Source organism: Hoplias malabaricus, chromosome Y (genome assembly GCF_029633855.1).
Source record: "Hoplias malabaricus isolate fHopMal1 chromosome Y, fHopMal1.hap1, whole genome shotgun sequence".
Classification (NCBI taxonomy): Eukaryota; Metazoa; Chordata; class Actinopteri; order Characiformes; family Erythrinidae; genus Hoplias; species Hoplias malabaricus.
Window position 1 is genome coordinate 4,726,416 of NC_089820.1, and position 26,498 is coordinate 4,752,913.

A 26,498-nucleotide genomic window follows, 5' to 3' on the forward strand; every position below is an offset into this window, starting at 1 on the left:
TAAGAAAAGAAACTGAGGTCAACGAAAAGTTGCCGTTTTTAGTTCTGATCTGATCTTTTCTTTAAGGTCAGGACTTGAATAAGAGAAACTGGTGGGTGAAGGTGAACTGGACACTGCAGAGGAGAAGGAGCAATGGTGTCTGTGGCTTGGCACGCACGTGTGTGTGTGCAGTGGTGGTGGTGGTGGGGTGTACATTCCTCTCCTGATTAGTGAGAATGTGACCAGTCAGCTGACTCCAGTCACAGAGAGAACTGTAGCTCTTGGAGACTGGGAACAGTGAGGTGTACAACTAAAGGAATAATATGAGCAATATTATATAGTTTACATGAACATTTTTTTTTGCACTCTAGCCAATAAAATTAAATACCCAGCCTAATATAAATATTTCTAATATTCCAATGAAAACTGTTCACATGTTTGAGTGCTTGAATATCAGTTATTCATAAAACAGTAATTCTACAATAGAAACAGAAAGCTTTTTAACGTTAATGAATGTTAAAAGACATAAAGAGTAGCAGGTGTCTTTTGAACACACACACACACACACACACACACACACACACACACACTAATGTGCAGAAGTCTTAAGCATCTAAGATAATTACATTTATTTAAACTAATGCATTTTCAGTAAGTGTGGTGCTTGTATAAAGTTATATATAATCACAGTAAATACAAACAAATATTAATATAAAACAAATAAGAAATATAAGATTTATTTTCCCATAAAGTAGTAGGTGTGAGTGAGTTTGAAGAGCAGTGTTTTGTTCAGATTCTCTTTAATCGCAAGAATTTGTTAAATCAACAGCACACATTATTTAAAATCATTATTTATTAATCGCTAAAACTAGGTATTGGATGATAACCTTTAATAATAACATGGACTGCCACGAGGAGAGATTTGGAAAAAGTTAAACCAACACATTCTCACACAGAATATAACACTTACTGGAATAATGTTAATTGGGTTTATTCTAATGTTGGGTGTTATTTGTTGTTTATTTGTTAGTTGTTAGCAGATAAACACTTACAACACAAAAAGACTAGCGTATATTTAATCTCTGTGAAACAAACCTTTTCAAAAGATGTGTGTACCTTCCATGGCATAATCTAAAGGTGGTAAAACTTGTTCTGGGTGAAGCTCTACGCAGGTTGAATTGTATGACCACAAAGCCAAGAATGTGATGGTGTAAACGTTTGATTAAATATGTGGTGAGATAATCAGGCCCCAACAACCTGATGAACCTATTTGCGAGGCATATTACACACTTCCACTCTCACTGTCAAACTAATGGTTTCATGGCCATAAAATCAACAACTGTACATCAGTCCTGGAATTCATGACACAGATTACAGGAGAAGCACCAAAACTGTTAAACAATATTCATTAAAATGTATTTTTTTCAATTATTTTGAGTATTTGGAGTTTTTCACCAGCCACTAATTCCAAGGAGCGTTTGAACCTCTTCAAAAGACCAAGTCATAATTTTTACGAGTTGTCATTGTGCGCCGGATAAAAACAAATGAAATCACTGCTGTAAACAGATTTTACAGATGGTTAGTTTGGGAGGGAAGTCTGTATTTCATTGTAATTTCATTGTACAAGTCTCTCCGGCCAATCAACTACAAGGTTTACAGGTCACGTTTATTCCTTACACGTCTCGTACGGAACCACACATGAGCAGGAACTATAAAAAAAAAAAAAGGCACCAAATTTGCATAATTTGAAAGCAAAAGATCCAAGCCAGGTACATACCACACAGTGGAAAAGTGCCAAGGCACATCACCACCACATCAATGTCAATGCAGTCTTGAGAATAATACACCAGCCAAATCATACCTGCTCTGTGGGGGGGGGGTTCCTGACCACTGAAGAACAGAGTTAAAGGGGGCTAACAAAGTATGCAGAGTAACAGACAGACTACAGTAACTACAAATATGGTAGGTGGAGATGTGGAAGATGGACAATAAGTGTGGAGACAAGGCATTATAATGTTATGGCTAGATTGTGTGTATATATATATATATATATATATATATATATATATATATGGGATCTTTTTATCACCAGCTAACATTTCATGACTGTGACAGGGCTAATCCCTCTGGGATGCCAGGTTGACCCCTCCATTATAAACTCACACGACCTTCCCGATGACGCCCTCTAGTTACACAAGGTCATGGGAGCCATCTCCATCATCCACTGTGTCCCCAGGGACACATTCACTCAACAGTGCATTACTCTCTCGCCCACCATTCAGCTCTCTCCATTGCCTTGTCTCTTCCTCTTTCTTGCTTGTTTTCTTTCACATTCTCTCCCTGGCATCAGTGGAGGTCTGTACTGTGCGTAGAAGTAAAAATGAACACACCCTATATATCATAGCATTATTTTTCACTTAAAAGACGAATGATTGTTCACACTGATATGTCAGTGATACCCAGCCCTCTGATTTCTACTCTCCTTAGAAGGCATTAGATTAGTGGTAGGAACATTGCTTTGAGCGCCTAATTGCAGTCAGCTACATTAGTAATAAGGATGGGCATTTCGGTCAAATTTGATTTATTCGAATTATAATGGCATTATCCGAATATAAAACTACAAATAAAAAGATCAAAGACAGTCCTTCTTGACATATACTGTCAGGAAGTTGTTCACTTCCCGGCCAATAGGCGTTGCCATGGCGTCTCTACTGGGCCTGCCCTTGCAGGACTCATCTGGAATTTGTTGCCAAGCAACGGGTCAATATTTGAATTGCAAGATGGACCACAGTTACGCCCCAAACCCCCCCCCTCTCTCCTCCTCCCTCCCTCTACCCCTCCCCCAGCTCAGCAAGAAAGAAGCATTCGATAAGACAGGAAATCCCTTAACCATTACAAAAATATATATACGAACGATCTCCATCTCAGGGTCCTAAACTAATCTTGATGTGATCCTGTCGCCTGACCTGCAGGATCCACTGTGAATTTTGAGGTTTTATATCATGCTATACACACTACCAACTATGTCAGAAAGCATGTGCTCTCTATGTAGTGCACTGCTCTGGATGCCTGCCATTCTGCAGCACTGTGTGAAGTCCTCCAGTGCACTTACATACATAAAAACACTCTTCCACATATTTTTGAGACTAGAGTAGTAAAGGTTTACAAATGGTTTAAAAATCTGTTGATCATCAGTGGTAACAGTGACCTTTTTCGTCTCACAGTGAAAGTGTCAGAACTTACTGAAAACGTCAAGGTAAAGAAAATCCTGAGACTTCAGAAAAAAAAAAAAAAAAAAAAAAAATATATATATATATATATATATATATATATATATATATATATATATATATAAACATATAGGGAGTAGGGGCTAAATAAAAGTATATGTAGTCAATATTCTCTATACATTTGATTTTAGGGAGGAAAAATTATTCACAATGAAGCATGAAGCGTTCTTCGTTTTCTAAAACGTGATAAAAGTCTTCACAACATTTATATAAATTGCTCATTTTTTAATGCAGTAATTAGTATTTCCATAGAACAATTTTCCAATTTAAAGCACCTTATCTTAGGACATAGTCATTGGAGACTTAATTTTCAGTCTGTTTTCTATATAGTGCGTGAATATTGGGTCAATTCTATTCCTTAAAAGTGTTTTATATTACACATAGTTTCCTAATATAGTCAATGTTCCCTTTAATTGCATTCCAATTTCAAGCTCATAATGTTCCTGTGTAGGGAATAGTGATAGATGTATATTTATGGAGCATGTAATAGAAATATATAGTGAATTAACACAGGGAATAACAATTCTGAACGTTTTTCCCCTTATTATAGTGCTCTATATAGTGCTCTAATGTAGGAAACCGTTATAGAAGGCCATTTATGTTCCATATGAGTGTCCTACATAGGCCTCCAATATTGGGAATAGTGATCAGGGAGGGACTTGTTTTAGTTTCCCATCACAGTGTTGTACTTGGTGCCTCTGATTTTATGATGAGGAACAGTGATTAGTGCTCCTACAATATAATTCCAATTTAGAGCTCCAAATTTTCCAGTACAGGGAACAGCAAAAGGACAATTTCTATGACAATGCTCAAAGCCGTGCTCTAGGGAGTAGTGACTACACAATACTTCTGATGTCCCAATGTAGGTAAACACAATTATGGGCTATTTTTGTTTCTTATGAAATTAGCATAGAGAACAGTGATGTGTTCTTTTGTATATAGAGTTACATACAGGGGTTTCAGATTTTGTAACGTAGGGAAGAGTGATCAGTGTACCATTTCTGTTCTCTATAAGATTGTTCTAAACAGTGCCCCGACAGAGGGACCAGTGTTTAGGGGAACATTTTAATTCCCTATTATTACATTCTATATTGAGCTTCTGAATCCCAAAATGTAGGCAATTGTGATTAGCGCTCCCTAGTGTTTCTAATTACAGCCCTGGTTGTTCCAATACAGGGAACAGCAAAAGGGAATACTGTAACAGTGGTCTAAACTGTGCTTCAGCATAGGGAGTGGTGACTGAAGGACCAATTTATTTCCCTAGAACAGTTCTCTATTTATTGTAGAGAACCATTACTGAACACTATAGCAATCTTCATTTAACATCTTTAATATAATGTAAGAACTAGTGATAAGTAGGTCGTTTCTGTTTCTTATACACGTGTTTTATGTAGTGCTACTGATTTTATATAGCTTTCCTCATCTTAAAATGGAAACACTGATTAGTTTACACTGTAATCGTTGAGCTGATGTACTAAATAGCAATAACAATTCTATATAACATTCCAATTTAGAGAACAGTGATTATATGGGTTTTGAGACTAATGATCCGAATTAGACGTTTTCTCTACACTGAGTTGCTATTCTTAGTTACTTCCTTGTGACATCACTGCCTTCGTCTTCTTCATTGTCTCTTCTTGAATGGCCTACATGTTCATGTTCTGTTTCCTTTTCTTTTTCCTCCCGCACTCCAGACCCCCCATCCTTCCACTACCTTCGCTTTCCTATGATTCTTCTCTCCAGCTACATCTTCCTGTATGCTGGTGTCTTCCTCCATCTCTGCTGCCATTTCCTTTCTCTTCATTTTTCTTTGCTTTTCTAGTCCTCCTTTTTCTCATGGCTTAAGTCATTTTCCCACCTGAAAATCCGGTCCAAGGTCCAAACCAAGGTTCATGTTTTGTTACGCTGTATTCATTTTATCCAATAAGTCCTGGTTCAGAGAGTGGTACTTATTTTTGGTTCCGATCAAGCTTATACCTAATGTAAAACACAAACACATGCATTGCTTGTATATACGATGCTTAGGCTACTTATTTATCAGCTCCATATTCACATTTCTCAGTTCCACCTTATATGGCTGAACTCGTTGCACTTGCTGATTAATGCTGAGCCCTCAAACCACACCAACTGCATCTTACCTTCTATGTTATTGAGTGTCCTTCTAATAATGATGCAGTATTTTATATCCTGTGTTGAGTTTATAGAATGTGTTGGGATAAAGAAGAAATAATAGTGGGAAACAATTAGTTAAATAAAATGGATTTATGTTTACTACAGTAAGATGACATACAAAACCAACACTTGTCTGGGAGAAGTGTTATATTCTCCTTCGTTTACAGCTCAGTATTAAATCACTCATAACAACTGATAAAAGTTTATATTAAATGATGCTCACTGTTAACTAGGGCTGTCCCGAATACCATTTTTTGGGCTTCTGACCTTTGGCAGGGATATTTGGCAAATATTTGAATACACGGGCAGTGGGGTAGTGTATATTGTTGTCATTAATATAATCTGCTCCCAACACCTGCTTTAATATCACTCTCTCCAGGCTGCACCGTGGCTCAAAGTGCGGCTTCACTCGCTATGCTCTCTAACCTGCTAGCTCGCTAACTAAGGGCACAAAGCTGACAAAATGAACTGTGGCATCGCCTCGCTTCATTGTAAGTGTGTTGTTTTAGCATGTTAGGCTGTTTTATATGAGTGTTAGGCTTCATTTGCACAAAGACTCTAATGTTGATGAGCCTGAATACGGATGGAGTGGTGGTGGAGCATTGCCTTTATTGATAATCACATTTATCCAAAAATATCAGAATCTCTAAATTAGAAACCAATTACAAACCCAATGAACAAATATCTGAATACTGAATATTTGGGGCCAGCCCTATTTTTCAGAAAATCAGCTCTCAATGCCCACTGTAAAATTAAAGCCCTACTTTGGCTCCCAGCATGGCTCCGCTCACTGAGTCGTTCACTAACCTGTGCACTACATGGTGCACCTAAGGGCACAGAGTGTACACAAATAAATCAGAGCTTCTTCGAGGTGTAAAGCTGATAAAATGAACTGTAGCGTTGCCATGCTTCATTGTTAGTAGGTTGCTGTAGCGTGTTAGGCTATTTTAGGCTTCGTTCAAGACTTTTATTTTGACAAGGCTGAATACACTTGGAGTGGAGGGTTGCCTTTATCGCCACATTTTTCCAAAAATAAAACAAATATCCGAATCTCTAAATTATAATCCGAATACCTACCCAACAAACGACTATTCGGGGCTAGCCCTACTGTTCACTGATGATGCAGGTTCCACTTAAGGCTGGTTATGGTAATGGATTTACAGTTAAGTTACAGGTTTTTACACGTGTTCTACTATTTTTCTAGAGTGATGGAAATGAGTGAATCATCTGGTCATGCCCACATCTGCCATTTACACTGCCTCAGCTTCCTGTAATTTATCCAAAAAGTGTTTTCACACTGCACATGAACCAGATCTTGGTTCAGTTTAATCCAGACCAAGGGCACTTCTTTGGGTCAGACCATATTTTGGTTCTTTGGTCCGGACCATGTTCTGAGGCACCTTTCATGCATTCTGTTTTGGTTTTGAGCCAAACTGAAATGTCCGAAGGTTTGGACAAAATAAGGCGTGTGTGAAACCAATTCAGGACATGTTTACATGGGTTCTCTGAGGCCACCTGCTCTCAAGACAAACCTGAAACTGTCTGGAGATATATATATATATATATATATATATATATATATATATATTCACTACAAACAACCACACCTGCTTACTCTTCACTGACTCACCTAGCCAGGTAGGTAGAAGGGCGTATTCATGTCACGTGGTAGCAGTGTACACAGGATGTGTCGATCTTTAAGGCCACACCCTTAGCCATGGAAACAGAGGGCAACACCAGGCAAGCTCTAAAAATATTATTTTAGCTTTCCTGCCAACAACCGTCCCATGAAACAGATAAACATTTATGGGTTCTTACATGCAGAAATATTATAAACAATTATACTAAGCTTGCGAAATAAACCACTGCAACAGAAAAGCTACTAATGCAGTGGTTCTTGGGCTGAGCTGTAGTTTTCTACCACCAAATGTGTTCACATGGCTGAGAGATAAACCAGTGATCCAAAACATTAAGTCCATTTGTCTAATATACTGTTCACATTGAGAGTTTCCCTGCCAACCACCGTGCAGGGCATCAGAGCTGGTCTAACTCAAACATTGCAACACCTTTTATTATAGTTCTGCTGCTCATATGCTCCTTAATGAACAGTAAGCTGAACAGTGGTGCACTGTATGTCACAATCTAAGTTTCCATCCAAAATGTTAACAAATGTTACACGTAATAAAAAAAAATATTGACTGAAAAAACATGCAATATTTGTTGTTTTTCCATCCATTACACTTTTGCGAAAAAACCTCAGACGACGTACACTTTGCGTGACCAGGGCCTCACTGAAAGGAGGAAGACGGAGGGATGTGTGTTGGGTTTTGTTTTGATCAGAAAGGTTTTTACAGCTGTTTAAATCAAACACACTTTGTATCAAAAAGCTTAATTTAATGTTTTTTTGTCGGGGCATCTGTTTGTTTGCTGTGGTATAGATCTTGTTCCAAATGTTTTGAGAGAAAAGTAAAATGCTTTGTGGTCTCTGACTTTTGCACAGTGTTTTATGTGTGTTCAGCAATAAACAAAATAAAAAGAGGTAGAGTGGTGCCGGTGTGAAAACAGAGTGGTCACAAAGCATGGAGAGGAGGGAGAGTCCAGTTCTGAATCTGTTAAAGCACATGGACATGGGCGAAATCTGGGGCTCCAGTGTCACATGTAAAAGTAGGATTAAACCAGCTGAAACATCATTGTTTATTCAATAGTCCCCTTTCCAACACTCTTTAGCAAGTGTCAAACTTTTACACCTCATAAAACTTATAATTCGCAAAAATGGTGAATGGAAAACCCACTGTACACTCCTCCTGTAAACACTTTTCTGTGACTTGTGCCACAATGGTCATTCTGTACCCTTCACAGCTCTCCAACCACAATGAGCCTCATGCCCCCAGCACTGTGTCCATGGTATGGAACCTTCACAAGCCTTGGTTTTTTTTGTTTTTTTTACTGGACATAATCTAGTCCTTGTCAAGGTCAACCAGGTCTTCACACCCATTAAACATATCTCAGATCTTGACATAATGACATAACCAATGTTACTGGCGTCACCTGTGGATGGTCTTAATGTTATGGGTTATCAAAATAAATTAAATACGAAGCCGTTTTCTACAATAACAAGTATGGTGGCAGCTCAGCTTTGTTTAATTTCTTGTCACAGAAGGTCCCATCGTTGCTTTAGTTTGCATTTGTGCAAAGCCAAGATGTGTGTTTCAGTCCCTTGCAGTTTAAAAGATGCGGTTCAAAGCCTTTCCACCTGAATTAATCTGAAATTTTATGAAAAACCACAGCTAGTTTTATTCCAATCAGTAAAGCAATACACCTAGGAGGCAACCACGATACAGATGAGGGCGTGGGTGGTTTTAGACTTGTTTTTCTGCACACAGTCAACTATGTCACAGCAAAAGCAAATAGCATCTTAACCATAGTTCAACAAATGGCTTGATGTGTGTGTGTGGGATGGGGGGGGGGACCCCAATGTGCTACCAATAGTCAGCCCACATTTTCACGCTCTGCAAGAGAGGAATCATAATATTTCTCTTCTGCAACAGCTTTGACTTTACTGCCTCCTGACTCAAATCACTTTCTACAGCTACAGTCAAGGTACAGACAGTGTTCTCTACACTCTTAAAAATAAAAGGTTCTTTGAGTGATGCCATAGAAGAACCACATTTGGTTTCATTTTTGTTAAAGAAACATGAGTGTGAAGAACATTGTAAGGGTTTAAAGATCCATCACTCTGTCTTAAGGTTCTTTACCCATTTAGACATATTAGTAAAAATGGTTCTTCCGTGGCATCGCTCAAAGAACCTTTTGTAGCACCTTTATTTTTAAGAGTGTAGCGCTGATGAAAAATAAAGCCTTATGATTTGTCACTGCACTGCTAGCCTAGCTAAAATAACATCTCTGCGTTTCCTGGCGAAAGCCTTTTTAATTGACAATTGCATGTACTGTGATAGGCATGGCATTAATAGACACTTAAAAGCACAAACATTTGGCTTTGTAAACAAACCCCAAACATGCTCACAACCTTGCTCATAAACAGCCAATTATATTGCTTGATCGTAGAACATACTAGCAGCCAATCAATTAAGGTTTATCACATTGTTGCGTCTCAAACATGACAACAGAAATAGTGCGAGTGAGAAAACAAGAGCAGACGCTGAGGAAATTGAGAATATAGAAAGGACAGGTGCAGTTCGCCAGTATGGTTTACATCATTGTGTGTAATCTGTGCACGATAAACATCCTACCTATAAGCAGGAACACAAAGATTTTTATCACCTAAGTCACATTTTAGAGTTTACAACAAGTCACGACCTACACAACCCATGTATCTAAATAGAATAACCCACAGACAGTCCAGGATGACTAGGGACTCGGCACCAATACTGTGTGACACAACATCCAAAAGGTTCAAGGACATAACCCATGGAGTGGCATACTACATTGTTAAGGATATGCTACCACTTGGTGCAGTCCAAAGAAGTCTGGTTTCAGAAAGCTTCTTGTCCTGGTTGACCTCGGCAATACCTCAAGTGCCACCAGTGAGGAAGTTTTCAGTATTGGGTTAGTGTTGTCACATGAACTAACTTGTTTTCAGATTTTGTTATTGTTGGTATATTGTTGTTGTTACACACACACACACACACACACGTTAGGTAACTCCAGCTGAAAGAAGACATTAACGTTAACTTTGTATTTTACTTGATTACTGAGTTTAAGAGGTTTTTACAATGTTTGCTGTATTTTACCTATGCGTGGTTGATCTACCTCACAGTTCACTTTGATGGTTATTACTCACACTACACATACTGTTACATTTTATTTACTGAGTCCAGTATGTTCTTTACTGTTTTTTAATTTAGTGCCTCATATTGAAAGAGGTCAGTTTACTAAGTTTATTGTAACTACTTTCTATATTTAATGTGTACATCAAGGTGTGATCATTCCTTATTTTTTATTTTCTAAATATGTGTGTAGTTTTCATTGTTGTGTTACTATTAGTGGTGTCAGCTGAGTTGATCTCAGCGACGTTGTGTGATTAATCTTAGTAAGGAGATACAACAAATGTGTAGAGTGGTATGCACGACAAACTGTCATTTTGACTTTATTATTTTTTAAGAGAGCTATTTATGAGATTTAATCTATATTTCAGCATAAAAATAATGCAATCTACCTATTGAATTTAGTAGAAACAATGCTGTGTTTACATTCCCTAATGAAACCACTATTATGTCACTAGGATCTGTTAAACAAGTAAATTATGGGTGGAAGTTTTTTTTAAAAATGAACACGTTAAATTTTCCAAAATATTCACGTGTTAACGGTTACGGCACTAGCGAAAAATACTTGTTTGCCTTGATAGTGTTCATTCAGCAAACTCTCTTGTTCTTTATTAAAAACAGGTCATTAACATTCATCAAATAATATCTATAATGAAATTAAATATTTAGACATATTTCTCAGCTATAATTGCCCAGTCTTACTTTCAAACATTAACACAGTATTAATAAATGTATTTTAAAAAAGAGAAAAATATGGATAACAAAAAGAAAATGTAGGAAAAAAAACAACAACATTTAAAGACCAGGTGTCTGATCAAAACTCTCCCCATCACACACACACAATTTAAAGCTTTCATATTTGAAAAAGGAGAAAATAGAGCTCTCGCTTCAGATCTGGCTGGTGATATTCTCAGAACAATAGACAACCCCAGCACCCAGACCTCAACATCCCTGAATGTGTTTGGCACTGACTTTATTGGGAGATCCAGAAGCTGTAACCAACCAAGGACTTGGGAGGCGTGGCTTCAATGCCTTGATCATCAGAGCCTGATCTGCAGCAGTGTGCACTGCCAGTTTTATCAGATGGTGAATTTGTAGAACCCACAACCCTGTTGCTACCTGACGCTCTCTGTGTTCTCTTTTAAGGCTTTTCTCATGAGGATTATAGCTCGCAGTCTCAGAGTGAGGAATTAATCCCATCAGAAGCAGAACCATGTCAGAGAAATACTTCAAAACAGAGGATCAAACTCAACCCTTAACCAGTGCAGTACCAGGCAACTAGCTTCAGAGACAAATGTCCAGAAATTCTATCAACAGCACTGTGTGGCCTTTGCCCACATCTAGGACAGCACAACTAAAGGAAGCTCTTTCTCTCACATGCTCTCTGTCTCAGTAAAATAAAAGGAATTTTGGGCTGTCACATCCCATTCAGTGTTAATGCTATTCTTCTAGCATCCCCACACTCACTCTCCTCCTTTTCTTCCTCCCTTATACTCCCATCTCTGAGTCCTCAAGGAGCAGGCAATTTCAAGCTCGGCATAATTTGATCAGTCTCAACGACATGGGCCGGCTTTGACTGAATGAGATTAGAATGGCAGTTTTTTTTTTTCCTTTTTCTTTTCTTGTCTTCCTCCTCCCCTTCCTCCGCTCCGGAGGAGTGGACAGTGCAGCTGCATGAGAATGAGCTGCTCTGCCAGAAAGGAGGACAAGCCAGCCCAGCTTAGCCTACATGCCAAAAAGAAGGGGTGTGTGTGAGAATACACAGACAGAGAGACAGAGAGAGAGCGAGAGAGAGAGACACAAACACAAGATGGATAAGGGCAATGACTGCACATAATGAAGCAGTGAAATGAAACACACACACACACACACACGTGTGTTCTACAGTCAGAGACCACCCTTAATTTCATTGAAGAAAGAAGGAAGGGAAAAAAACTGCTCAAAAGCTCACAGTGGTGGGTCTGAAAGGATGTGGAGCAGCCGATAAGCCCCAACAGAGACTACAAAAACAGACATAGAACAGGATTATTTGCAGATCACGCAAAAGACACTGCTGGTGTTTCTCAGGACAATGAACTGGCCACACCACACACATCAGCATCACTGAATGTGTTTGACAAAACATTGATCAAGAGAAGCAGGAAGTGCAATTAACTTCTAAGACTGAGCTTTAGAGATATGGAAACCAAGACTGAGACTCAGTGAGGGAACTGAGGAAAAGTGTGTGAACAATTAAGGCAGACTGTAGCCAATACCTCAGGGAAAAGAGATTGTCAGATTTGAGTCTAAATCCCACCCCACGAGCCACACTCAGACAAGTTTAGTGATGCTTTGATCCACGTCTCAGAATTGTACATATTAATCACGCTGCTCAGAGTAGCGGTGTTGATCAGGGATCAGTCCATGCTTGACAGTCATACAAGTCTGCAGGGAAATTATACCAGAACAGCAGTTCTACTTAATACTAGATACTTTAATGTATCTGCATCACATAAGGTGGAATGGAACATCCAAACACGAATATAAGGTGCCACGAGGTACAGAAAGATTTAATTTGAAGGCCAGAATTGGACCGCTGTGCCATTTAAAGTGGAATGGAAAGTTATAAGAAGCCTAGGTGCCAGAAAGTAAATGTATTTAATTAATTTCAATTTAGGTCGTTCATCATTTCTCAGCTTGACACGGTTTCTTGGCCCACTGAAATTGTGAGAGGAAGGTCTGATACTGACTTCTCACTAATCCACTCTGGCTCAAGTTCTTATTCTCTATGTGTTTCGTGTGTGCGAAGTTGGTGAAACAGCTGTTGTTGGGAGCTGTGTGGTTACAGGGCTGGGTGGCCCTCAGGGACTCTGCTTGTCAAATAGGGACAGACTGTGTTCAAGAGCATCAGCTGTGCTTGCTGACACTCACACACAAGCAAGGGTGAATTTTAACAAACCCACAGACCCCTAGACTAATGCATATACACACAAGTTGCTGTCGCATAGACTTACTGAGGCATTCATGTACACACACACACACACACACACACACACACAGACACAGACACAGACACAGACACAGACAAACAGCCTCTTTGTATTTTGCATTTCTCTGGCCTGAACAACTCCAATGCAGTGTTTAGCTACATCACAGAGTCGCATTCAGTAGTATTAGGTTCTCGTGACCCATAAGCAGACCCACCACAGCCAGGGCATGTGATCGTATACGGTAGCATAAGTCATTGAGGAGATCATCTACAGTGTTGTAGCAGGAAGGGAAATTGCAAATTTGTGGTGAAATAAAGTTTTGTGGTGAAATGAAACTGGTGGTAAACACAAATGATGTTTAGTTTGGTTTTTCCAGTTTCTCCAGGGTACCTGCCAATAACATCCTTGGAGCTCAGTATGCTGTGTAGGACAACACCAACTACCAGATTTGGGTTAGGAGGATGCACTGATATAGGGATTCTGGGCCAGTGCCGATATCATACATGTACATCGGTCAGTCACCTCCTTGTTTCTACACTCACTGTCCGTTCCCTCAGTTCCACATTGCAGTTCTACAATTACAGACTAGAGTTCATCTGTTGCTCTGTATACATGGATTGCCCCTTGTCACTCTGTTCTTCAATGGACAGGACTGCCACAGAGTAGGTATGATATGGGTGGTAGACTATTCCCAGCATTGACACTGAGGTGGTGTGTTAGTGTGTATTGTGCTGGTATGAGTGGATCAGACACAGCAGTGCTGCTACAAAATTACAAATTGCACCTGTATGGTCAACGGAACTCAGAGAATGGACAGTGAGTGTAGAAACAAGGAGGCGGTCATAATGTTATGGTTGATCTGTGTATCTGAAATAAAATTAAAGGTGTCTCCTGATAAAATATTTAACCACATTAACTTGGATAACTGCCCCTTACATCGACTAGATGTCTGAAAGCAGAGTGGCCAGCATCACATGGAGTGATGCAGTGAGAGGGAGAGCCGTCCTTATCACCCAGAGAGGGCAAGGCCAACTGTGCTCTCAAAACAATCAGTGAAGCTTAGAAATGTGAAATTATAACCAAACATAAGTTTTGTTTTTGTAAACTTTTAAAATTCAGACTCGTCCCTACTTCCCAAATCCAGTCTCGGGCCTATGCAGCACAGTTAACACCGGTCAGCTAATAAAGTATACAACTGAGGATGTGGGGGAAGGGCAATAAGCATTGCAGGGGGCTGGGGGTCAATAATAATTACAGGCTCCCTGGGCTTTTGTCCGGTTGTGTGCATGGAATAATGAACAAACCCTCTGGAGTAACTCAGAACTATCCTTCCGCTGACAGCCACACATTTACAGAAAAGGGTAAGGCTGACACAAGCAGAGCCACGTACAAACAAGAATGGACATAATCACTGTTACAGAAGTGGTGTCGAGGAGGGATATGAAAGATAAAATGGCTGTTCAGTAGGCAGACAATCGAAGAAGCTAGTTTGAATCCGACCTGTATCTTTTCCAATACATTGGAAAAGGGCAAAAATTATGAATGTCTTGTGAATAACTGTGGGCGGGTCTGCATGTGGTTCTAATGATTTAAAACATGTAAATGGAGGACTAAAATGATACAAACTGCCACAAACTTCCACATGGGGTTGAGCAACAACTTACAAAAGAGGAAGACACAAAAGCCAGCTTTTCTGCATAATGCAGTACTGGACTAAAGAGAACCTTACACTTTTGTCATTAAGAGTGGGTAAGTAAATGGACACCAATATAAATTCCTGAGGTTAACGCTTAGTGATTTACTGATACAAAGACTGACAAGTTACTTAAAGTAATTAAAGTTATTTGCTCAGTACTGAAAAGTAAATAAAATGCTGAGAAATTAATAAACTAAACTAAGGGTGAGTCTCAAATAGCTCCCTAATTCAGTAATAAGGCTACTGCCCTGAGAATTATTTGCTTTCTAAAGGGAACTGGAAATTTTGCTACTTGAAACTTGAATTCCTCCAATGCACCAGTAAAAACCAATCAACACTAACTGTCCACCATCCGCTGACTAGGATATAGATTCATGTAATCGGTTTCACTTAGGGTGTCCTGAAGCTACGTAATTTCTACCATGCCTTGCCACATTTGACTCCCAAAATCCAGTTAGTTTGACCATGTCCTGGTCTGCATGGAACACAAGTGTGTTGTCAGTGCTGCAATGTTCACAGTAAACACATATGGAGCCAAATGGATCACTCGGTCTACAGCTCCTCAAAGAAGTGTTTGCCAAGATATTTGGACAAATACATGACTATATCCCTCTATAAACATCATCTTAGGCAATTTTCCACTGCATGGAACTTACACGACCGGACTCATCTTGGCTCTTTTGCTTTTCCACTAACCGAATCTGGTACCTGTCCCTGGAACCAAGTACTTTTTCAGTCCCTACTAGAGTAGGTACTAAACTGTGATGTGTAAGCCCTGCAGAGCACTGATTGGCCAGAGAAACCTGTCAATCTCCACAAAATGCAGAGCTACAGCACAAACTAGCGTTTGTTTTTATTCAACTCAAAACGGCAGCTCGTTACATTACCCCACTGTGTTTTGAAGAGATTCCAACGCTCCTTGGGTCAGTGGCCGACAAAAATATCCATCGAAAGTAGAACATGCAACAAGGAAAACTGATCTGTTAGCACGACAGCAAGGAGCAGCGTTCCATCCAAAAAAAAAAAACAATACCAATACACAACGAGTAAACGACGCCTAATGTTACCACCAGCATTGTTGTGGTTTTCAAAGCATGCAGTTCCAGTTAGAGAGAGATTTTGCCACGTCACCGGCAAATCACGGGGGAGCTGTGCTAGTGGAAAATCTGGAGCGGCCATCTAAAAGCAAGACGAGCCGATTCCATGCAGTGGAAAAACACCATAACATTAAAGAAAATTCTCAGCTCAGCATAATCAATAAATCTATAAAATATGTCACTGCCGACAAAACTCATTTTTTCACCTTTATTCAACGTGAAAGCCACAAACTCATGATGTAAGCATAGTACGAGCACAGGCCAGAGTCCAGTAGGTAGTCCAGTACGGTACACCCTTAAATATTGTGATACTACATGCCAACCTCTTGTTCTGGTACAATGTAACAGTGTGTATTTTTGAGTCATCAGTGTCCCAATACTTCTGAGACCGATGGCTGAATTTGTATTCACTACGTGCTAATTCAATATACCAGAGCCAGTGAGCAAACCAGGACACACCTGCAAGTTTAAACTCCACTTTATCAATCAGACCATCTGGATAACCTTACAAAGACTGATTGTGACCTACTGGTGGCCACTGGCCTCAGTGAACATTGCAGGAGAGGGAAGAGAAAAGAAAAGAAAAAAAAAAGCAATAATATCCTAGCACCTTCAAATTTTCAAATGTCTTGTATAGCTCTAATCTATCTCTCTTTCCTAAATGTCACCACTGACAGTAATTTTATACTGCACTTTCATTAGGCCCTTTTCACACATACACTGTAAACCAGCAATTTCCAGACCTCACCTAGAGGAGCTGTATGTATAAAGGCAAACATTGGTAACATTTGTATCAAGCCTTAATCCTGACAGCCCCCTAGTTCAAAATCAGAGTGACGTCCAAGGGACCGCATGTGTGAATAGTGACCATAATGTTCCAGAAAGCCTCAGTGAACTCATGCCATTCCTCCTGAACATGCTTCACATGCCTAAACCACATTACCCACAGAGCTGTGAGAACACATCTGACATCTCTGGAAACTCCCTGGCTGTACACTATACGTGTGAAAGGACAACTCCAGTAAATGTCCAGATCTAAAGATTTTAAAGAGTTGATATGTGAAAACAACTTTAGTTTTTAGGGTATTATGGAGTGTAACCTACATTTATGCCATTTCACAGATGCTCTTACCATTTTCCGACAATTTCCAATCATGAAACAGATTCAACACAGTGTTAGGGGTCTTGCCCAAGAACTGTGATATAGTAAGAATAATGCGGTTGATTAGACCCTTTAGAACCTATCAGACAATTATTTCAAGCTCTACTTCAAGGACTCACCTCGTCCGGAGGGCATGCCAGGCAGCGTCCACATCTGCATAAAGGTTCTTCTCAGAGGGTTTTCCCGAGCTGGCACCGTAGCCTGAGTAGTCATAGGAGAAGACGTTGCAGTTGATGCGGGAACCGAGGCCGATGTAGAAGCTGCTCATCTGACCCAGGTCCACAGCATTCCCATGGGAGAACAGCAGTGTGTAGCGAGCGTTGGGCGAGCAGCGGACAAACATGCAGGCAATCCGGTTGCCCCGAGATGTCCGCGTCATGAAGCACTCGATTGCGTCCTTCTCTCGCGCAGAATACTGCCAGTCCGCCCGCTCCGATAAGTGCAGCGTCCAACGGCTGCCGCTCTCATCGCACATAAGTGTGTAGGTGGGCTCAGGGGGCAGGAAGGCCAGCTTGGACGCAATCTTGCTCGGGCATGGCGGGCAGCAGAACAGACAGCACAGCTCACTCAGGGACAGGTGATTCATCCTAAAAATCACTGAGGCAAGAAATGAAATGTTAGTACTGTTAGTACATTTTACGGACATTGTAGATCTTTACTGAAATTAAGCATATCACTTTGCTGCATCAACAGCATCTACATTTATTGGAATTCTTGGAAGACATCAGAACACAGCATGAAGATCTCATTGCCTTAGTGAGGTCAGCTTCTAACGTTGGATGATTAATACTGGCAGTCTAACTAATCCCTATGGGACTGGATGGAGCTCTATGACTTCAAACACTGTTTCACAAGCCAATATTGGGGACTTTATAATTCTCTTGCCCACACACAGCATAGGAAATGGTGACCTTAGGCTCAAGTATGACTGTTCTAGGAGCTGCATTTCATTGCCAGTATTTTTCTAAGGAGAAATACTTAGAAAAATAAAGATCTGATGAAGAAAAATATGGACACACCAAGACATATCAATTTTTAAGATTTAGGATTTACAGTAAAAAGCAATTCCAAAAATGTGTTACTATATAAATAAATCATCACAGCAACCCTGAAACGGATGAGCAGAAATGATGATGATAAAAACATATGAAGTGTCTTGACAATGGTAGTAACTGGAGCCAGTTTTTGGGGCATGGCTATTTTATTAATTAACCCAGTCACATGTGAACGTACATGTGTCTCCTTTCAGTACGTAATGACAGTGAAATAGTGTTAAAATCTGAAAAAAAAATTCCTTGGCTACTCCTCTGCCTTACAACAAAACAATCATAAATCATTAATTTTCCCACCAGGCCGCACGTTCATTACCATTTCATGTTAAGTCTGTGTGAGGAGCTTTAAGAGGCTTTAAACATCTGGTTTCTGTCACTGCCGCTGTAAACAATCCTGACTCTCTAATGGATGGTTGAATGAATTGGGGAAAATATCCAATTGGGTTTTTTCATTATGACTTTTGCTTCCTCAAGAGGAACAGAATAAATAAATAAAATTATATATATATTTTTTTATTTTTTGGGTACAGGCTTGAAAACTTAGTTCAGGTTGTAAACCATTGCTTAATTTCTTCCAAAACAGAGATAACCTTAGTCTCAGACTGACCTTTGACGTCAGTTGAGATTCCACATTACAAACAGCTTGGTTCTTGTTATCAAAATCAGACAGGGTAAATTTCTGAATGTATTACAAAGTTAATTCTAATAATGCTGTCATTTCCACTGTACATTCAAGTCATGCCATTATCTGAATGCTTGCTGTCTAGAACGCATTCGCAGGTCATGAGATATTTACAAAGCCTCACCATCACCAGACACGATTACCCTAGCACTCCACATCGCATAACTGCACCACAAGGCAACACTGACGCAGAGGTCTGTTTCTTCACTCGTGCCTTATCACTTTCTGTGACCAGATTAAGGGCTGGAGCACCGAAATCAGCCTGACTCACACACAGCCAGCATTACCTGAGGCAAAAACCAGGCACATCTTTCTCTGAGCAACAGCATTCCAAAAATTTCAATTTAGACCTTGGGGATTCCACATTTCTGTTGCATCCCATTTCCTTCCTGTGTCAGCACTCAGCCCTGAACATCAAGGCAACATGCTGAAAATCTGGGCTTTATTTCACTGAGAAGTAGGTTATTTCAAAAGGTAGGATTTTTCACTGAACCCCTAGATCCTGAGGTTTAGCCCTTCCCAACAGCTGCTTTCCTCCAGGATGGTCCTCACTTTTGGCTTAAGTTCTCCTGCATGCTTAAATAATGTTACTGTGTGAAAGAGCCCCATTTCCAAGTTCCAGATAATCTAAACTAAAATGAAAACCGTAGAATAGGACAAAAGGGTCTAGTTCTCTTTCATCCACAGGAGAAGAAATAGTAGATATTTACATTTATGCCACTGGCAGTCAACTCATGCTTGAGGTGACAATGTTAAATCAACTGTTAGACAAAGTAAGAAAGACCCTTGGTGTAGCATGATGTTCTTGCTTAAGAGGAGCACTGAACCATAATCTGCTATGTGGAGAGCAGACGTTTTACTCACTACATTACACCTACTGCTGAGAGACATGGTCATGGCTTTTCAACTTTAGTTGTTGAAAATGTTTTGGGACCTGTTCGCCCAAAAATGGAGTGTTAAGATTACCATAAAGTGTAGAGGTTATGCTCAAGCAACTGTTAAAGAATCACTGATGCACTAAGATGCTTTCAGGAAACCCTGCCCTGAACAGTTTCAAGATGTTCCAACTCATAAGTTAATAATTAAGTCCTTTGCAAACTTTGAGTTGAAAATATTTGGTTTAAAAGTGACACTACACAATATTTGTACCCTAAAATTACAGCTTCAAAATCATTGCGATGCTTCACTGACCTGACCTAGTGCTCCATTAACATTCCCAGCTAACTGAGAAATTCTACGTTCTGAAAGTCGCTCCCTAATTTCTACCTCAGGTGAAGAACTCAAACCAAATATCAAAAGGATTTCTACGGATATCCTCCTTCTTAAAAGGAATAGATTAAGCCAAACACTAAGGAGATCCAGTGTGAGAAGAGCTAAAGGACACCGCTGCTGGACAGTCCTCGCTTTGGGCTTCACTTATCTGCCATCTTACTGAGATATACCACTTTGTGAAACACCCTCAGGGATTTCCGGGCTAGCTGAAAATCTGCTGATAAAGATGAAGGCCTGAGATTTGCTTTAAGCTTAAGTTACTGAGAAATACCTAGGATAGGGGGTGGTACGTAGCTAGATAGCCACAAATGTTGAGCCCATCAATTAGGAGAAGAGATATAAGGAAGTTCCTTTCATTTTGTCTCAAAAGATCCAGCTGAGAAATCCTGGTGTGTATGAAACGCCTACTTTGTTGTAGAACACAAGCTTATTGAACAAATGAGTCACAGTGGCTTACTAATACATTCATTACAGTGACTAATAAAACACTTCAACGCAGAAACTAGACTCCATTCACGAGAGAAAACTGTACGACAAGGTAAGGCACGTTCTGGAACAAATGTTGCCATTTATAAGAATTCGCGCACACACCCAAACACACTTATTTTACCACAGACTTCTCTATATTATGATACCAACAAGTGAAAAATAGTACACTCTAGTTGACTGGACTTGTATACATGGGCCTTGCCCAGTTTTTGTTAGTCTACTAGGTATTAATCTTGATTCACAATCATACTGATATGTTGATATTTGCACGATTTTAGAACTGACTCATATTTCAAAACAATGACTGATGATATACGTATTTTACAGTTGTAAAATAAACTGATAATTCATGTCCCCTCAATTAAGTAATTAACTTCCGCAAAATAATAAAAGGTTCCCTCGTGTGAGTGAAATGAAATGATGCTAAATTCTTTGATCACGTTGTTAAACCGAGGCCTCCAACAAATGAAAAACCATGGCCAGGTTTTAAGATTCTCTCTTAATTCTCTATTTTCTGCATTTCTGTAAACCTAGAGAAATAAGAACTATATTACAAACTAATGCCGATGCAATTAATCCAGTCTCTATAAGTACACTTCATCAAATCTCCACATTAGATATCACAAAGCATGATTTCTCATTTTAGGCAGATCATTTAATCCCAAAGTCATATGTGTCTCATAGGAAAAGACCAGAAGGGCATTCCTGCTCAACAGGCTTGAGTCTGGGCTTCTCAGGCCATAAACTGAAAAGTTCTGGTACGTGTTCCCCCCCAAAATGTGTTTTCCTCAGTTAGGCCAGATAACTGAAGCCTCAAGTCAAGTGTGTCCAATACGAAAAAGAGTTGAGCGACTTTCCTAGTCCTCTTCTCTGCGTTTAAGTTATCCAGCTAATTCACTGCATTTCCCAGGGTCTATATAAAAGCATTGCTAGCGGGAAGTTAGATGTCAATTTGCTTAATGAATATAATATTGTATTTTTTTTCTAGCCTTATACAAAATACCTGTACGCCAGGAAATAACAGCCTTTAGAATTTTTGCGGTACCACCTTAAAAAGCCAAAGCTTTAGTGAGTAATTGCTGCACACTATTTAAGGTGGAACGGAACAGTGGGAAGGAAGACCGCTGTAGCTTTAAGTGAAATGATAACAGCAAAAAAACATAGCAGAGACCTGTGGAACAATTCTGTCCTGTTCTGTCCTCGGGGTTGATGTAAGAATCCTTGAGTTACGACGATGTGTTAACGTTAACAAAGAATTATCCTGTAAAACTCCAGTTATCCTAAATAAGCCGGCTCTGGACGATTTTTTTGGTTCCAAAACGTAAAAAAACTGTGGTTTATTGTCTTGCTTCGATATGAGCAGTAATGTCAGTCAACCCGTGTCCGTATCCGCAGCAGCCGCGCGCCGATTGATCCCCTGCGTTCTCTCGCGTGAGCTGCGGGGATCCGCGGTTCCCGTTAACGTGAACGCTCCGCCGTCTCGAGACTCTTCCAACTCCGTCCTCCAACCGCTGTGGCTCGAGAGGTCCCGTCACCATGTGGTCCACGGTCATACACGTCTTAGACTCTTAAATATCAAACAATTGGAGCAAAACCCACCACGAAGCGCCCGGTGTTAAGTGTCAGTTTGTGCTTCTCTGGATTTCTCACGTTCGGGGGGGGGGAGGAACGACCGATTGTAAATGTCAATTCTATTGGTCGCTCCTCGGCCAATCGGGTACATAGGAAAAACATAAACAGGACAGAGAGGGGCGGTTTCAGCAGCCAATCAGCGCACACTATGGTGACGTCGCGTATCCAATCGAAACAAATAAATAAAGAAACAAACACCGCGGCTGGCATTGTCTGCATTCCAAATGGATCCACACTCCCTACCTAGTGCACTACGTAGGCTGTAACATAAAGGCTTAAAGTCATTATTAAACGAAATCTAATCTCATTTTACTTACTTTAAAGAACGTAAGGCAAGGAGTATTTGGTGAGACATGGTTGTATCTACTATGATTTGATTGGATGGGCGTTAGTAGAATAAACAGTCCCAATTGTTAGTTTATCATTAATAAAGCCCGAAATGCACTGTTTAATAATATTAATAACTTTTATCTTTGTGTATGCGCACTTACAGCCCCTAGTGTTTTTTTTTTTTTAATCTATTTGTCAAATTGTAGGACCTGCACACGATGCAATACCAACAAAACCATTTAAAGAAGTTTTACCAGTCAAAATAAATCCCATTTAAAAAATCATAAATTCATCCCTTAGACTGGGTCACATACCCAAAGCATTTAAACTAGCAGTTATTGAACCCCTGAACAAGAAACCAAATCTTGATCCTAGTGTACAATTCAATAACAGACCTATCTCTAACCTGCCATTCATATCTAAGATCTTAGAAAAAGTTCATGGGTTTTCGCTCCTACCTGCATAAGAATAACATGTATGACCATACCCTAGCACCGAAACGGCTTTAGTTAAGATAACAAATGACCTTCTTCTCGCCTCTGGTCAAGGTATCCATGCTGGTGCTAATTGAACCCAGTGCAGCTTTTGATACAACTGACCATAATATTCTGCTAGAAAGACTAAAGGACATAGTTGGAATCACAGGAACAGCCCTATCATGGTTTAAGTCTTACCTTACAGATCGCTGTCAGTTTGTAAAAGTATATAATGTCTTCTCTATTCACACAAAAATGTGATTTGGAGAGATTTGGAATTCCCCAAGGCTCCATTTTAGGATCTTTATTATTCATATTATACATGCTGCAACTGGGCAGAGTTATTAGCAGGCATGGCATTACCTTCCACAATTACGCTGATGATACACAGTTATACATATCAACCAAACCAGACGACAACCCAACACTAAAGAAAATGGAGGACTGTGTAAAAGAAGTGAAGCATTGGATGTCGTACAACTTCCTTCTACTAAATAGCGACAAAACTGAGGTTCTTCTTTTAAGTCAAAAAACTGCTATAAATAAGGTATCAGATTTAATATATAATTTTGACTTCCCTGTAATTCCTAGCTCATCAGCTAAAAATCTGGGCATTGTAACTGACTCAGATCTATTATTCGATCTTCATATATACATAACATTACAAAAACAGCTTTCCTACATCTTTGTAACATCTCTAAGTTAAGAAATGCCTCATCCCTCCCAGATGCGGAAACATTTGTTCAAGTTTTTATTACATCTAGATTAGATTATTTCAATTCGCTACTAGTAAACGTAGTTACACAAATTAGTTACACAAATTACTATTGTCATCACTATGTCATCAGTAGACTTAGAATTTTTCAAGTGCGAGGGAACTGCATGTTTCAGAACCAGCTGATTTTTCAGGCACTGTGTGAGCTGAGAGATGGCTTGATGACAGCAGAGCTTAGTCCTTATTGGTAGAAGCTCTACACTCACAAAAATGACATATGTTTATTTTCATTTTAAAATGTTTTAAATGTAAAATGGCATTATCTCAGTTACTGAATTTGCAAGAAGGTGTAACAGTATGTTTGAATAAGAAACCAACTGTAGCATGTTAGTGGGTGAAGCAGAACTTGCCTGTAAGCTATGATTCATAGTTTCGGTTAAGACAGGAGGTCAATTGTAACCTGAGCTGTTTTTATTTTAACACTCTTGGAATGTGCTTACTTTTTTGCAAAATCAGCTATGGTCTCCTAAATGTGCAGTCAGTTCCACCTTAAGTAATGTAAGTTAATGCACCTGTAAAACAGCAAAAAAAAAAAAAATCATGTTTACAAATTTTTCAAATGTTTCAATCATGTACACCTTTAAAGACACTGAATCCCCCTCCAAAAACATATTTCATGGCATTCATTCACTCATTCGTTGTCTGTAACTCTTTATCCAGTTCAATCCACCAGACTCCTCACAGACATTGACCTGGAGCAGGGCTCCAATCCACAACCCCTGGACCAGGACCTCTAAGCTGTGTGGCAGCAACACTACCTGTAACACCAACGTGCATCCTGCAGTGTAACTTTATGGGTATCATTGTACGCAGGGGAGAGCAGGACAAGCAGGCATGGGTTTCATGCTCTGTTGTTTATCCCAGGCATCCTTGTCTCAAGGACTAAATAAACATATAGAAATAATAAGAAATTTTCGAACAGGGTGGCACGGTGGTGCAGCAGGTAGTGTTGCAGTCACACAGCTCCAAGGACCTGGAGGTTGGGGGTTCAAGTCCTGTTTCAAGTGACTGTCTGTGAGGAGTTTAGTGTGTTCTCCCTGTGTCAGCGTGGGTTTCCTCCAGGTGCTCGGGTTTCCTCCCATGATCCAAAACCACACCTTGGTAGGTGGATTGGCATCTCAAAAACAGTGTCCGTAGATATGAATGTGTCACCCTGTGAGGAACTGTTGCCACCTCCAGTGTGTGATCCCACCTTGCGCCCAGTGATTCCGGGTAGGCTCTTTTTAAATGTCTCTCTTTTTTTACCAGCTTCTACTGAGGAACAGAATTAAAAATAAAAAACAGACATTTTCACCACATTTTTTCTCTTGATTTTCCTCTTTCCAGTGTCACAGCTCATTATAAACTATGAAAGTGTGTTTTGTGGGACTAAATAGCTGCCATATGCTTTTAATTCTGAATTATGTATATTTGAATTTAACTGAATGTATATATTTGAATGATATCCTATTTGATCTGTGATCTGTACCTTGAGATGTTTAACCCTATAATTAGCTATAACGGAAACCCAGAGCTGATAACTCTACAATACGATTGCTGCTCAGATCGTTTCCTATTAAACTAAAGTGAGAAATTATGCTTTGGTCTCTGAAATCTAACATCATTGAACATATATTACTAAAATTCTGAGGCAGGTTCATATCCACGTATTTCACAGACGTACTCATAAAAGAACAGACAAAATATTCAGATGCTAAAGATTTTTTTCTGACTAGATACAGCAATACTTTCTTCCAAATGTAAGCAGATGGGTTTGTTTGTTTGTTTTTATTAGTGGATCTGAGTGCTGGGGGGTATTACACAATGCAGGATTTCTCAGTTTGGCCAGATAACTTCTACAGTCCAAAATCAAGCCTTTCCAATAGGAACAGAGCTCAGGGAGATTCCCACTGGACAGTCATCAACTGGCACCAGTCCTTCACAGGGCAACACAGACACACACCTACGGACACTTTTGAGTCGCCAATCCACCTACCAACGTGTGTTTTTGGACTGTGGGAGGAAACCGGAGCACCCGGAGGAAACCCACGCGGACATGGGGAGAACACACCACACTCCTCACAGACAGTCACCCGGAGGAAACCCACGCAGACACAGGGAGAACACACCACACTCCTCACAGACAGTCACCCGGAGTGGGAATCGAACCCACAACCTCCAGGCCCCTGGAGCCGTGAGACTTCGACACTACCTGCTGCGCACTAGAGAGTAGAGAGCCATATGAGACAATGCCTAATTTATATAATGTATTGCTATTATATGTATTTATTCAGAAACGTATTATTAATTATAGGAAAACTGGGAGAATTAAACATACATTAATATAATATTATATTAATGTATGTATATAATATAATATTATATTATATTATATTATATTATATTATATTATAATGTATATTATATAATATTAATATATAATATACTAAATTATATAGGCTAACTGTCCAAATAATTACTGTTTACAATAAAACAGTTTATGTTGTTTGTACAATCATTAATTATTTAATTTATTTTATGTAATGGTTACACAATGTTTTAAAACGATCTAATTATTTTAAATCTGTTTTTTAAATGTAAAAATATACGCACAAATGCTGCGACCAAACCGTTTCTTTGTTTACATCCGGTTTGTCTCAGT

General features: G+C 39.6%; 1 protein-coding gene across 1 annotated transcript in view; it reads right to left on the reverse strand.

The window, feature by feature from the left end:
* Window positions 1–22,281, reverse strand: part of LOC136679582 (alpha/beta hydrolase domain-containing protein 17B) — a 29,406-nt gene extending 7,125 nt beyond the window's left edge. Inside the window, exons 1-2 of the mRNA XM_066658194.1 lie at window positions 21,816–22,281; window positions 17,269–17,746 (exon numbers count right to left, since the gene is read on the reverse strand). Of these exons, the coding sequence (XP_066514291.1) occupies window positions 17,269–17,735 (467 nt within the window). The 5' untranslated portion in view covers window positions 17,736–17,746; window positions 21,816–22,281. The remainder of the gene's footprint in view (window positions 1–17,268; window positions 17,747–21,815) is intronic.
* Between the last annotated feature and the right edge of the window lie 4,217 nt (window positions 22,282–26,498).